At 39.8% G+C, this 14,723-nt stretch overlaps 1 protein-coding gene across 1 annotated transcript in view; it reads right to left on the minus strand.

Annotated features, from left to right (window-relative positions):
• The window catches only part of cntln (centlein, centrosomal protein), a 336,531-nt gene that overhangs the window by 145,224 nt on the left and 176,584 nt on the right, over positions 1 to 14,723 (minus strand). Inside the window, 2 exon segments of the mRNA XM_057843797.1 lie at positions 2,371 to 2,468; positions 14,123 to 14,223. Coding sequence (XP_057699780.1) covers positions 2,371 to 2,468; positions 14,123 to 14,223 — 199 coding nt within the window.

The following is a 14,723-nucleotide window of genomic DNA, read 5'->3' on the forward strand; positions in this document are numbered from 1 at the left end:
AAGACACCTGTCCACAACCCCAGTCAGTCAGACTCCAAACTCCACTATGGCCAAGACCAAAGGGCTGTCGAAGGACACCAGAGACAAAATTGTAGACCTGCACCAGGCTGGGAAGACTGAATCTGCAATAGGTAAAACGCTTGGTATAAAGAAATCAACTGTGGGGGCGATTATTTGAAAATGGAAGACATACAAGACCACTGATAATCTCCCTCGATCTGGGGCTCCATGCAGGATCTCACCCCGTGGCGTCAAAATGATAAGAACGGTGAGCAAAAATCCCATAACCACACGGGGGGACCTAGTGAATGACCTACAGAGAGCTGGGACCACAGTAACAAAGGCTACTATCAGTAACACAATGCGCCACCAGGGACTCAAATTCTTCTGCCGGTGAGGGCCGGACAAAGCATGGCTCAAAATGACCCCTTATGACGAATAAAATATATGGACTCAAGTTTCCCTTGCCCGGACGCAGGATACTGGGGGCCCCCCTTTGGAGCCAGGCCTGTAGGTGTGGCTCGAAGGCAAGCATCTGGTGGCCGGGCCTGTTCCCGTAGGGCCAGGCCGGGCACAGCCCGAAAGGGCAACGTGGGTTCCCCTTCACATGGGCTCACCACCTGTGGGATGGGCCAAATGGTTCGGGTGCGAAGGGAGTTGGGCGGCAGCCAAAGGGGGGGGCCTTGGCGGTCCGACCCCCAGTTGCAGAAGCCGCCCCTCCTCTCCAGCACCCCAGAATAGACTTTACCGGGAGGAGGAGGAGTGTGATCCCTCTATAATTGGAAAACACCCTTTGGTCCCCCTTCTTAAAAAGGGGGACCACCACAACCACCTAGGTCTGCCAATCCTTAGGCACTGTCCCCGAATGTCCACGTGATGTTGTAGAGGTGTGTCAGTGATTGATGCATATGAAAGTTGATGCCATTGACGGCCATGGACGTCCAAATTTCCCATTCATTTCCAATGGCATTTACGTTGGTTCATGCCATTGATTGCTATGTATGTCGATTCTATTGATGCCAATGTACTTGAATTCCATAGCACACAGATGCTATTGACGGTAATGATTCCAGAATTAATTATTCGACTCTTGTTATTCCCTGGGCTTTGGGACTGTCGCGTGCCAGTTTGTCACGCATAGCAAAAGTTTCTGCCAGTGTTAGTTGCGTAGGACCTTTCTTTTTGTCTTCGGTTTTCTTAACAAACTCCTTATATTGTTTGTGGTGGTGTTTCGCTAAATGCTTGATTAGGTTGGTTGAATTAAAACTTCTGACAGCTTTACCACCACGCTTGACTTTATTGTGGCATATGTTGCGCTCTGCCTCTTCGTCTTTGTCGTCCTTTAAGGTGAAATGATCCCACACAGCTGACATTTTTACCGATAGTCTCTCGGTAAATTGGGAGACGGTAATGTAGTGTGTTGAAGGTGTGCCGTAAAATGCGGACCGGACTTTAGGGAAACTGAAGCAAAAACTGGAATGGATTATGTAAATCGGTGCGCTGGAAAACCCGGACCTGATAAAAATTTTTTTAAAAAAACTGGATCGGATGTCTGGATCGGAATTTTTCCATGTCGGCCGATCCGATCCGATACCGATGCGCATTATTTTTCCCATATCGGCGTCCGATCAGATCCAAATATCGGATTGGGACATCTCTAAATGTATGTCAATTCTATTGATGCCAATGTACTTGGACTCCATTGAAGCAAATGTAAGTTAAAGCCATTGACGGCCATGAACGTCCAAATTTTCCATTCATTTACAATGGCATTTACTTCGTTTAATGCCATTGACGGCCATGTATGTCAATTGTATTGATGCCAATGTACTCTGATTCCATTGACGCATATTTAAGTCGATGCCATTGATGGCCATGTACGTCCAAATTTCCCATTCATTTTCAAGGTCATTTACATTGCATTGACCTGATGTCACCCGGACATTTCCCCAAAATGTCCCCAAATCAACAGGAAATGACCTGTTATGACCAGGACTTGTCCCCAAATCAACAGGAAGTGACCTTTCATCAATGGGACATTTCCCCCAAATCATCAGGAAATGACCTGATATTGTCCCCGAAATGTCCCCAAATCAACCTGGGCGGGGCCAAGATCTGTGTCTCCCCATAGCAAAGCCCCATAGTAATTTCTCCAGAAATTGCAGTTTCTAGTTATACATAATGTGCTGATTGTTGAAAGAACATTAAACTTGAAGACACGAGGACCGAAAAGTGACAGGTACAAAAAAAAAAAAAAAAAAAAAAAAAAAAAAAACATCGAAAGACTTGAAGGCAATTTACGCAATTATGGCTCTGACTGTTTTTTTGTGCTAGTGACAAAGAAAACTAAGTAATGGCATAGCGTTGTACCTTTATAAATGACTGTTCCAATCGCTCTGAAGAAACAGACTGCTTTTTTGGAGAAGAGCTTTTGACCCGGCGCTCCTCTTTCACTTTGTGAAGCAGCACTGCAAAAGAGAACAAAGGTGCTTGTTGTGACACGCGGCGTCAAACCCCGGGCCGCTCAGTCAATAGCATGATTAAAAACGGGCTACATTAAATCAATTAGCGCCGCTACTGGGCTAATTTTCTTCATATGGAACATTCATAAAGCACTTTTTTCTCTTCATGTCAGTCAAACGGAAAGAATGTTCAGAGACTTTGCTAAAGTCATCTTTACACCGAATCACAGTGGAGTGTTTATTTAAAAGTCCACTAGGGAATAGGAAAACAATGTTGGAAAAGTATACAACATGCAACCGCTCCCGAGGGATCGTAAACAAATGCGAGAAATACTTCAATCTCGCAGCTGAAGTGCTTTCTAGTCCACTAGGTTTTCCCATTTGTAACTGTACTTAACTCATTGCCGCCATTGACGGTGACAAATGTCAGTTCACGGGGCTGTTTTCATCCCTCTGTTGTGAATTTAAAGGAGTTTATCATTAGTAGATGTCCAATTCATTTGACCTGGGAGGCTAGCAGCTGCCATCCATCCCATTTCAAATGTATTGGACAGCTACCGTAGTCAGTGGCAGCCAATGAGTTAACATATGCGCTTGTTTTAAAGTTGTCACCATCACATATTTTTGGACCAAAGTTCTATGTATTTAAGCATATTTAGCAGTTTCCTTGTGGAATTATGTGTTTGAAAGATTTGTGAAGAGAGTTGTATTTAAAACAAATAAATGAATAAAAGTTAGCATTTTATTGCATCTAAGCTAGCGGACTTTTGCTATGTTTGGTATGTATGTAGTTAATGGCAGCCAATAAGTTCAGATATGCACTTGTTTTTGAGTTGTCCCTATCACATATTTTTAAACCAAAGTTCTATAGACCCTACTCACATGACGTCACAACCACGCCCCCGCGCCATATTGTCCGTCAACTCGTCGTGTTGACAAATTACCGCTACGTAAATTCCTCCTATTATGGCGTGTTTTTCTGCTCGTTAACATTAATAATCAAAATGGTGAAGGTGTGTGTGGCGGTCGGTTGCAATAACAGAGAAGATAGACGGAGAGACTTGAAGTTCTACCGTATCCCGAGAGACCCTGAGAGGAGAGCGAGATGGACTGCTGCAATTTGACGAGAAAACTGGGCTCCAAACGATTACAACAGATTATGTAGTAGTCATTTTATATCTGGTAAGATGCATTTAATATATATTTAGAGGGTTTTGGGCTGACAACCACAATTAAGATCATTGCTAGGCTAATCGCCGACAACATACAGTTTCAAATTCAAGATGCTTATTTCTTCCACCATCTTTATTTTTTAAATAATATTTAGCTGTTAACAAGTGAAAGAAGCTGGCCTCATCTACGGATCATCGGTTAAAAAGGGGTGTCCAAACTTTTTGCAAAGAGGGCCAGATTTGGTGTGGCAAAGATGTGGGGGGCTACCTGGGCTGATTTACGTAGAACAATACATTTAAAAAAAATTTTAGCAAGCCCTTCTGTGTGTCACATTTGTGTTATTATATTTTTTTTTTATTCATAATTCCAACAATCTCGCCTTTGTGGCGTTCTCTTTCGACCCTCGGGCTCTTGCGAAATACTACTGCTGTGAAATTAAATTAGCTTCAAGTTGCTTTAATTTCTCGTTGCATATCTTCCGCGACTGTCTCTTTGCAAATGAGGCAGACACAGTTGTGTATTTTATTGAAGAAATAGTCCAATATGCACCTATCCTTGACGCGTCGCAGTCAACTTTTTTTTTTTTTTTTATTGATTGTCGGAAGTAAAGAAATTGGAAGTAAAGGGTCACACGGGGTAATTTTGCTTAGAGTGCTGCTCTTAAAGTTTTTCAAACTTTCGTGAGAATAGGCTGATTTTGTGTGGACAAGATAGTTGTAGATATCAGGGTAGCAGATGTCAGGCAGAAACGAAGACAGCGGGTCGAAAAACATCGATTTTAGGCATCAAATATGGATCTGGCGAATGGATTAACTGAAGCTTTTCCACATAACGCCTTTTATGCAACGCATCCAATGAGTTTACAGCGTCAGATAACACCAGGGATTCCATGAATTGCTCTATAAATTGCACGACTAATTGAAACCATTGAGAATAGGGCTAAACAATGACGGACAATATGGCGGCCGGATACAGCGACACGTCATTTTGTGACGTTGGTGAGTAGGGTCTACATATTCAAACATACTTGTGAAAATATGTGTTTGAAAGATTTGTGAAGAGAATTGTGGAAAAGAAAAAAAGTTACCATTTTATAGCATTTAAGCTAGCGGACTTTTGCTTTGTTTGCTATGTACACTGCTAGCCAAAAGTATTGGCACCTCTACAATTCTGTCAGATAATGCTCAATTTCTCCCAGAAAACGATTGCGATTACAAATGCTTTGGTAGTAATATCTTCATTTATTTTGCATGCAATGAAAACACCCAAAAGAGAATGGAGAAAAAAAATAATCATTTTCATTTGACACAAAACTTTAAAAATGCGCCGGACAAAAGTATTGGCACCCTTTGAAAAATTGTTTGACGCTTCTCTAATTTGTGTAATTAACAGCACCTGCAGTATTACTTACCTGTGGCACATAACAGGTGGTGGCAATAACTAAATCACACTTGCAGCCAGTTAAAAATGGATTAAAGTTGACTCAACCTCTGTCCTGTGTCCTTGTAAGTACCACATTGAGCATGGAGAAAAGAAAGAAGACCAGAGAACTGTCTGAGGGCTTGAGAAGCAAAACTGTGAGGAGACATGGGCAATCTAAAGGCTACAAGTCCATCTCCAAAGACCTGGATGTTCCTGTGTCTACCGTGCGCAGTGTCATCAATAAGTGTAAAGCCCATGGCACTGTGCCTAACCTCCCCAGATGTGGACGGAAGAGAACAATTGACGAGAGAGTTCAATGAAAGATTGTACGGATGGTGAATAAAGAACCTCGACCACTCAAACATGGTGGAGGTTTCCTGATGATTTGGGGTTGCTTTGCTGCCTCTGGCACTGGACTGCCTGACCGTGTGCATGGCATTATGAAGTCTGAAGACTACCAACAAATTTTGCAGCATAATATAGGACGGCCATGTACGCCCAAGCCGCCGACGGCCATGTACGCCCATGCCGCCGACGGCCATGTACGTCCATTCCGCCGACGGCCATGTACGTCCATGCCGCCGACGGCCATGTACGTCCATTCCGCCGACGGCCATGTACGTCCATTCCATTGACGGCCATGTACGTCCATTTCATTGCCTGCCATGTACGTCCATTTCATTGCCTGCCATGTACGTCCATTCCATTGACAGCCATTTATGTCCATTCCATTAACAGCCATTTATGTCCATTCTATTGACAGGAACTGACATGCCGGGATCTCCAATTGATTACTTAAACAATCAATAGCTGTGGCCCCAACAGCGATAGAAAGTTCATTCACTCCCAGTTTATTGGATTGGACGTCTATCGCAGTCTTTAGCAGTGAGCGAGTTAAGCACTACAAACCAACCATCTGTGATCGTTTCAAGTAAGAAACCAGCAGACACTTGATCTTCTTCTGGCAAAATACCAACTAGGCCACCAAAATAATTACTTCGGACACTTGGATATTTCAGGTCAGTTATCCGGGCACCGTCAAAGGCAAGCGAAGGACAAAGTCAAACCTGCCGCTCCCTCGCGTTGCATCGACGCTTTGTCCCGGGAAGTTTGTTACTTCGAATTAGCCGGCTCTTTTGTCTTCCCGGCATGTCACATCCAATCAAAAGGAGCGCCCGCTAGGACAGAAGGCCCGCCGTGTCGGTCGGGTATACATAACCAGCACCGGGAGTAAATTATCCGGCTCCGACAGATCGTGAGTCGTCACCTTGATAAGAAGACGCGGTGGCTCCCTAGTCGCCCGCTGTCGGAGGAGGTCCCGGCACGGCGGCATACATTAGTGTCCCCTCCCATGTACGGCACAAAGGCCCGCTTCCTTTCATGTGCTGCCTTTGCTGGGAGATAATCCTTGCTTGAGCGCCTCAACCCCGCGGCTCTTTGATCAGGTCGCAGAGGTTTCAGGAGTGAACGTTGTAGTCGCTCACAACTTATTTTCCGCAACCGTTGAGGTGAGCTCCTCATGACTCCTGACACGCGGGTTACAGTCAAACTGCTCATGATGGGGCCTGCGAGTAATTAGATGAATAATTGAAAGGGTTTTGACGGAAAACGTGCCAAGCGTTATCATGTCAGAGGTGCTTGTCATTACGAGTGTTGCTTTTTCTTCGCTTTCTTTGCGATCCGTTCAATTCGTAAAATGTCATTGGCTACGTTTACAGAATGGAACCTATGGGTAGCAAAGGATACAACACAATTTGCGATAGAAGGCTCATGATCTCACGATTTGGTGATACAATTATCGATACATGAGTCAAAAAAACATTTCATGATATTCTACAAAACCACCATTAAACAGAAAAACAAGCTATTTTCATCCTTCTGCTGTCAATTGTAATGAGTCTCACTAGTAGACGTCCAATCCGTATGAAGTGGGAGGGTGGCAGCGAATGAACGTTCGTTCATTCGCTGCCATCCCTCCCACTTCAAACAGATTGGACGTCTAGGGCCATCAGTGGCAGCCAATACCAAGCAATTAGTTCATTTTGGGACATTTCACGTCATTTCTTCATGATTTCCGGACACTTCCTTTTCCTTTTGGGACATTTATGGGTTATTTCTTGATCATTTTAGGCCATTTACAGGTCAGTTCCTGTTCATTTTAGTTTACTGAAAAGGAAGTGACTCAAGAATGTCCCCAAATCAACAGAAAGTAACCTTTAAATGCTTTAAAATAAACAGGAACTGACTTGTAAATGCCCACAAAGTGAATACTCTGGTTTCAGTACCATTGACGGCGCTAGACGGCCAAGCCAGTCAAAATGAATTGGATGTCAAGCGCCGTCAATGGCAGCCAGTGAGCTGTCATAGACGCTATTCTAATGGAAGATTTTTAGTAAACCCCTTAAAACCATATATATATCAATTCTTGGTGGGAGCATATCGATGACGTTTTGGGCAACAGAGAATCGCAATTTGTCACGTTTTCGCTTTATTTTCACTCCTGGTGTTGTTTATAGAATTTGAGTTTCCATGAGGAGATGACCTTTTAGCTCTCAAAATGGCGGGGAGCCAGAGAAGTCTTTTGATAAGGATTTATATAGAGATAGATTTGTGTCTTTATTATTCAATCAAAAAAAAAAAAAAAGTCACTTCTATCAAAAAAAAAAAAAAAGCATTTAAAACCAAATTTTCTTGGAATTATTATTTTTTGATCAAAGTTATTTTTGATTGAAACTACTTTTTGGATTGATGTTTTGTGTTTGGACCACACTGTGGCGAGGACATTTGTATCTTTATTATTCAATCAAAAAAAAAAAGTCACTTCAATCAAAAAAAAAAAAAAAAAAAATATATATATATATATATATATAGTTGAATGCAAAATTAAATTTGAGACAAAAAAAAAGCATTTAAAAACAAATTTTCTTGGAATTATTATTATTATTTTTTGTGATAAAAGTTATTTTTGATTGAAACTACTTTTTTGACTGAAGTAATGTTTTGTGCTTGGGCCACATTGTGGCGAGGACATTTGTGTCTATTATACAATCAAAAAAAAAAAAAAAAAAAAAAAAAAAAAAAAATGTTTTTGAATGCAAATTTAAATTTGGGACTAAAAAAAAGCATTTAAAACCATTTTTCTTGGAATTATTTTTTTTATTGAAGTTATTTTTGATTGAAACAACTTTTTTGATAGGAGTAATGTTTTGCGTTAGGGCCACGTTGCAGTGAGGACATTTGTATCTTTATTATTCAATCAAAAAAATAATTTGCTTCAAACAAAAAAAATATTTTCTAACGAAAAATCACTTCAATTATTTTTTTTTCTAATCAAAGAAAAAAAGTTTTTGAATGAGAAAAAATATTTTTACACTAAAAAATTTGCATTTGAACACAATTTTTTTTTAGATTGAAGCAATCCTTTTTGTGTTTGGGCCATATTAATGTTGGACATTTGTGTCTAAATTATTCAATCCCTCCCCAAAAGTAGCTTCAAAAAAAAAAAAAAAAAAAAAAAAAAAAAAAAAAAAAAAAAAAACAATCTTTTCAATCAAAGAAAAATTCAAATGCAAAAATAAAATTGGCTTCCCCCCAAAAAATATTATTATTATTTTTTTGAATTTTATTTTTATTTATTTAAAAAAAAAAATATATATATATTTTGTTTGTCTGAAGTGGATAGTTTATAACATTTTTTTTGATTGAAGTTGAAAAAGTGTTCAACTATTTTATTTTGATTGAATCATTTCGACCTGAATGTTGACAGACAGACATGTTTGAGTGACAAGTGGCTACACCAATGGCGTAAGCCAGAAAAGCTTGAAGAAGCAAGAATTTTTTACACGGCAAAATAGACACAGTTTAGCACTTGGTGGCATTCTGAGTAGAACTTTCATGTATATAGACCCTACCCACCGACGTCACAAAACCACGTGCTCGCTGTATGGTTCCGCCCACTTGTCCGTCATTTTGTCTCTGTATTAGCATTGGTTTCAATTGATCGAGGAATTTAAAATGCATTTCATGGAAGACCCGGTGCTTTCTGATGCCGTAAACTCACTGGATGTGTTGCATAAAAGGTGTTATGTGGAAAAGCTTCGTTCTATACAGTCGCCAGATCCATATTTGATGCCCAAATCGATGTTTTTCGACCCACTGTCTTCGCCCTGTCTGCCTGACATCTGCTATGCTGATATTTACAATTATCTTGTCCACACAAAATCAGCCTATTCTCATGAAAATGTGAAAAACTTCAAGAGCTTGGAGGCTTATAAATACTTCGTTGCTGGTTGGGTGAAACAGGTCCTCGTCCACGAAAATTCGGCAGGAATCTATCTAGTGCTTGGAAAGGTGAGTTACGAAATTTTCAATTCAAAATCTTTTGTTATTGCTAACACCCACTGTCAAGTCTAATGTATTTCATGTCGTTTGTCAATGGAGTTAAGGCTTTTAATGTTTATATGGTTTAGCGATAGCACTCTCACTACATACATACGTGTATGTTGTCGGCGATTAGCCTAGCAATGATCTTAATTGTGGTTATTTGTCAGCCCAAAACCCTCTAAGTATATCTTAAATGCATCTTACTGGATATAAAATGACTACTACATAGTCTGTGGTGATTTTTTGGTGCCCAGTTTTCACGTCGAATTGCAGCCGTCCATTTCGCTCTCCTCTTTGGATCCCTCGGAATACGGTAAAACTTCAAGTCTCTCCTTCCATCTTCTCCGTTAGTGCAACCAACAGCCACACACGCCTTCACCATTTTGATTATTAATGTTAAGGAGCAGAAAAACACGCCGTAAATAGGAGGAATGTACGTAGCCGTAACAGGTTAACACTATGTTTTGACGGACAATTGGGCGGTACCATTCAGGAGAGCGGAGTTGTGACGTCACGTGGGTAGGGTCTATACAATAGTCTATAGCAGTGGTCTCCAACCCAAGGCCCGCTGTGGGTCATGGTTTCTGTTCCTGCTGATCCAGCACAGATAGTTGAACCAATGAGGTTTCTGCTACAACAAGCAGCATCTGACTGCAATCAACTGATTGCACTTGTAAAGTGCCAGATTGGTGAAAAAGAGTAGTCATCTTGTTTGGTTGGAATGAAATCCTGCACAGGGTTTGGAGACCCCTGGTCTATAGTACATGGCATTGAGAGGATCATTTACTGGGACCCCGAGAGGACTCGATAAGACCACATGTTGTATGTGGAACCACATTTCCAATCCACTCTATGGATAAACTATGCAAGTGTTTAATAACTGTTGTATTGCAAAATCATGAGATCATCATTATCGTGGTCCTTGTATCGCAAATCGTATCTGTAACATATTTATGTCACACTTCAGTTGCCATATTTGTGCGCTACCTGTGGTGTGGTATTACAGTAAAAAGGAACCTAAGTGATGAGTTGTGTGCACATGAAGTGTTGTTCCACTCAAGTCTTGACTTTACATGTACTTTGACTGAGGAAGTGCATATAACAGTATCGTATCGTGAGGTTCCCACCCCTGCTGGAGATATTAAAAGATCTTAAACTTGTTGAAGGACTTGACGATAGAAAAACGGGAAAAATACGTGAAATAACGTGAACGTTTCAAGTAGAAATGTATTGTTGACACGGAAGGCTTCTATTGTTATTTCTGGTATATTTTGTCAGTCCATAAGAAATATGATGCACAAACACGCAATACGTAATCTCATAAAACATTTTAAGTGTCTAAGAAAACAGTGTATCTGATCATAGATTAAATCTGAACTCAGATTTAAGACATGTTTTCCATGTAAACTATTGGAATGATTATTCATAAAAGATGTCAAATTAGAACGTCTTTTCCTATTTAATTTTCTATATTCTTTCGTATATTATTTGCATCTCATTTCTTAATTTTATTTAGTACATCCTTTCCGAGGAGTTCAATACTTTGACTTACTGCCTCGGGTGTCAATTGCAAAGGAATCTCCTTTTTAATTAGTGCCATCCTTTTAATGAAATGTTAGCGCCATCATTGGCGGGGAGGAAAATTAAAGTGATCCAGGACAGATTTGTTATTGAACGGCTTAATTAAAGCCATGGTGGTTACGTTGGTCACCGGCTGACAAAAGCCTTCCGACGGAATTAAAAGTGATTTTCCCCCCCCCCAACATCGGGAACGGCCGGCGCAGATGAGATGAAGAGTACTTGATCTACTGATCAATTAGCGGCGGGGTTGATCAAGTCTTAATTGAGTTGTCCAATTAATTCCGACGAGAGTTGCCTCGTTAATTTGGCTAGCGTGTCGGCGAAGATGGGAGTCAAAAGTGCTGTCACGTTTGAGATAGAAACGTTTTTGCACAGGAACAACCGGGAGCTAGATAAGTATATTGCAAGAAATTAAGTCTTGGATTGAGAATGAGCAACTATGCGGACTACTTTTGTGGATTCCATGCTTTTCAAGTGGACATTAATTGTTATTGAACTCATTTACTGTTATTGGCAGGGATTAGGAGAGGCTGGCAGTGAATGATCACGATGGTTTGATCGCTGCCAGCCTCCCAGTCAAATTGGATTGGACGTCTATTGCCGTCACGGGCAGTGAAACATGCAGCAGGGCCGAGAACCAAAAGTGGAATTTACGATGTGGCAAAATGGATTTTGTCATGTGGCATTTTTTTGTTTTGTTTTGTTTTTGGTATAGCCTGACTTGGATGCCAGTTGAATGTCAATGCGCTGTAATGTAAAGTGTATGGTTTAATAATCACAGCCCATACATGTTTTTCTGCCAATTAAAATGAATGGAAAATTTAGACGCGCATAGTTGTCAATGGCATGCACGTGCATGGCCTGCAAAACTGCCATTTACCCCCCCCAAAAATGCCATGTATCCCCTCCCCCAAAAAATGCCACAAACCAAAATCCATTTTGCCACATACCCAAAAAATACCACATGGCAAAATCAATTTTGACACATGGCAAAAAAAAAAAAAATAATAATAATAATGCCACATGGCAAAATCCATTTTTCCACATGGCAAAAAATGCCACCTGGCATAGAAAAAATGCCACATGGCACGATCCATTTTTCCACAAGGCAAAAAAAAATACCACATGGCAAAATCAATTTTGACACATGGCAAAAAAAAAAAAAAATAATAATAATGCCACATGGCAAAATCCATTTTTCTACATGGCAAAAAATGCCACATGGCATAGAAAAAATGCCACATGGCACGATCCATTTTTCCACAAGGCAAAAAAAAATGCCACATGGCAAAATCAATTTTACCACATGGCAAAAATGTGCCACATGCCAAAGAAAAAAATGCCACATGGGAAAATCCTTTTCGCCACATGGCAAAAAAATGCCACATGGCAAAATCCATTTAGCCACACAGCAAAAAAAAAAAAAGCCACATGGCATAGAAAAAATGCCACATGGCAAAATCCATTTTTCCACATGGCAAAAAAAATGCCACATGGCAAAATCAATTTGCCACATGGCAAAAATATGCCACATGCCAAAGAAAACATGCCACATGGCAAAATCCAGTTAGCTACATGGCAAAATCAATTTTGCCACATGGCAAAAAAAATGCCACATGGCATAGAAAAAATGCCACATGGCAAAATCCATTTTTCCACATGGCATAAAAAAATGCCACATGGCAAAATAAATTTTGCCACATGGCAAAAATATGCCACATGCCAAACAAAAAATGCCACATGGCAAAATCCATTTAGCCATACGGCAAAAAAAAAAAAAAAAGCCACATGGCAAATACCACTTGGTTCTCGCAATGCCAGCCTACCCTTATAGGGCAAAAAGCAACAAAATAATCCAGAGGTGTAACGAATATGGACGTCCCCGATTCATTTTGACAAGAAGGGTTAGCAGCAGTGATGTTTTCGTCAACGATGACTAAAATGAAAATATTTTGTTGACAATGACAAACAATTTTTTTCATGACGACGAAGAAACGATAAGGAGCTATAAATGTGTCTCGGGCAGTGTTCCTAATCTTACTTTGAAAACGTAATTACATGTACAAATAACTTCTTCCAAAAAGTAATTGAGTAAGGAACTCAGTTACATCATTGTTAGAGTAATTACTTAATCAGCAAAGTAACTGACGTGACTTTTCAGGTTGTACACATGGTTATATTATACATTCTATAACATCTTTCACATCAAATATGTTTATATTAGGGCTGTCAAACGATTAAAATTTTTATTCGAGTTAATTACAGCTTAAAAATTAATTAATCGCAATTCAAACCATCTATAAAATATGTCATATTTTTCTGTAAATTATTGTTGGAATGGAAAGATAAGACAAGATGGATATACAGTATACATTCAACATACGGTACATAAGGACTGTATTTGTTTATTAAAACAATAAATCAAGATGGCATTAACATTATTAACATTCTGTTAAAGCGATTCATGGATAGAAAGACTTGTAGTTCTTAAAAGATAAATGTTAGTACAAGTTATAGACATTTTATATTAAAACCCCTCTTAATGTTTTCGTTTTAATAAAATTTGTAAAAATTTCAATCAAAAATTAAACTAGTAGCCCGCCATTGTTGATGTCAATAATTACACAATGCTCATGGGTGCTTAAGCCCATAAAATCAGTCGCACCCAAGCGCCAGAAGAGGGCGACAAAACTCCAAAAAACACAAGTAACAAGTTGGCACTGCACTGTGCTGTCATTTTAACCTGTTTGCACGGGGCATGTGCGTTAATTGCGTCAAATATTTTAACGTGATGAATTTAAAAAATTAATTACCGCCCGTTAACACGATAATTTTGACAGCCCTAATTATAATGTATTCTCATGGCAAAATACTGCTCAACATACAACCATTTCGACTTACAAACAAGGTTCTGGAACGAATTAACTTTGTACGCAGAGGTACTACTGTACTATCGTCCAAAAGACTAAAACGAAAATTAAAAGGGCTGCTAAAAACAACATTGGTTAGCGGCCATCATTCGCCCACGCAGTCAACATAGAATGTGTACCGTCCACAATTGCGAAAAATTGAGTTCGAATTTTGTTTAAATAAAAATCCACCTTGGTGTTCTTCAGCGAGACACAAGTGCAGCTCCTTCACCAAGGCCCGATCCATCGCCGCCTGGACTCGTTGCGTGTCTAGCTCCTCTTCCAAACTGGTTCTGCATGAAACCACAACAAAACACATTTTCAAAATTCTGACACAACTTTACAACAAAAGGAGATATACAGAGTATCACAAAAGTGAGTATACCCCTCGCATTTCTGCAAATATTTAATTATTATTATTTCATGGGACAACACTGACAAAATGACACTTTAACACGATAAAAAGTAGTCTGTGTGCAGCTTATATAATAGAGTTGATTTATTTTCCCCTCTAATTAACTCAAAATATAGCCATTAATATCCAAACCCTAGCAACAAAAGTGAGTACACCCCATATGAACTACGTACATCCCTAAATGTCCAAATTATGTACTACTTGTCATTTTCCCTCCAAAATGTCATGTGACTCATTTAAAGCTGAAACAAATACTCGAGCAACTCGAGTAACTTGAGTTTAAAAACTTATCCGAGTAATTTTATTCACCTCGAGGAATCGTTGCATTTTGCCAGCTCTAAGCATCACGTTTTGCCCGGACTACTTTTAATGCGGGAC

Source organism: Corythoichthys intestinalis, chromosome 8, assembly GCF_030265065.1.
Source record: "Corythoichthys intestinalis isolate RoL2023-P3 chromosome 8, ASM3026506v1, whole genome shotgun sequence".
Classification (NCBI taxonomy): domain Eukaryota; kingdom Metazoa; phylum Chordata; class Actinopteri; order Syngnathiformes; family Syngnathidae; genus Corythoichthys; species Corythoichthys intestinalis.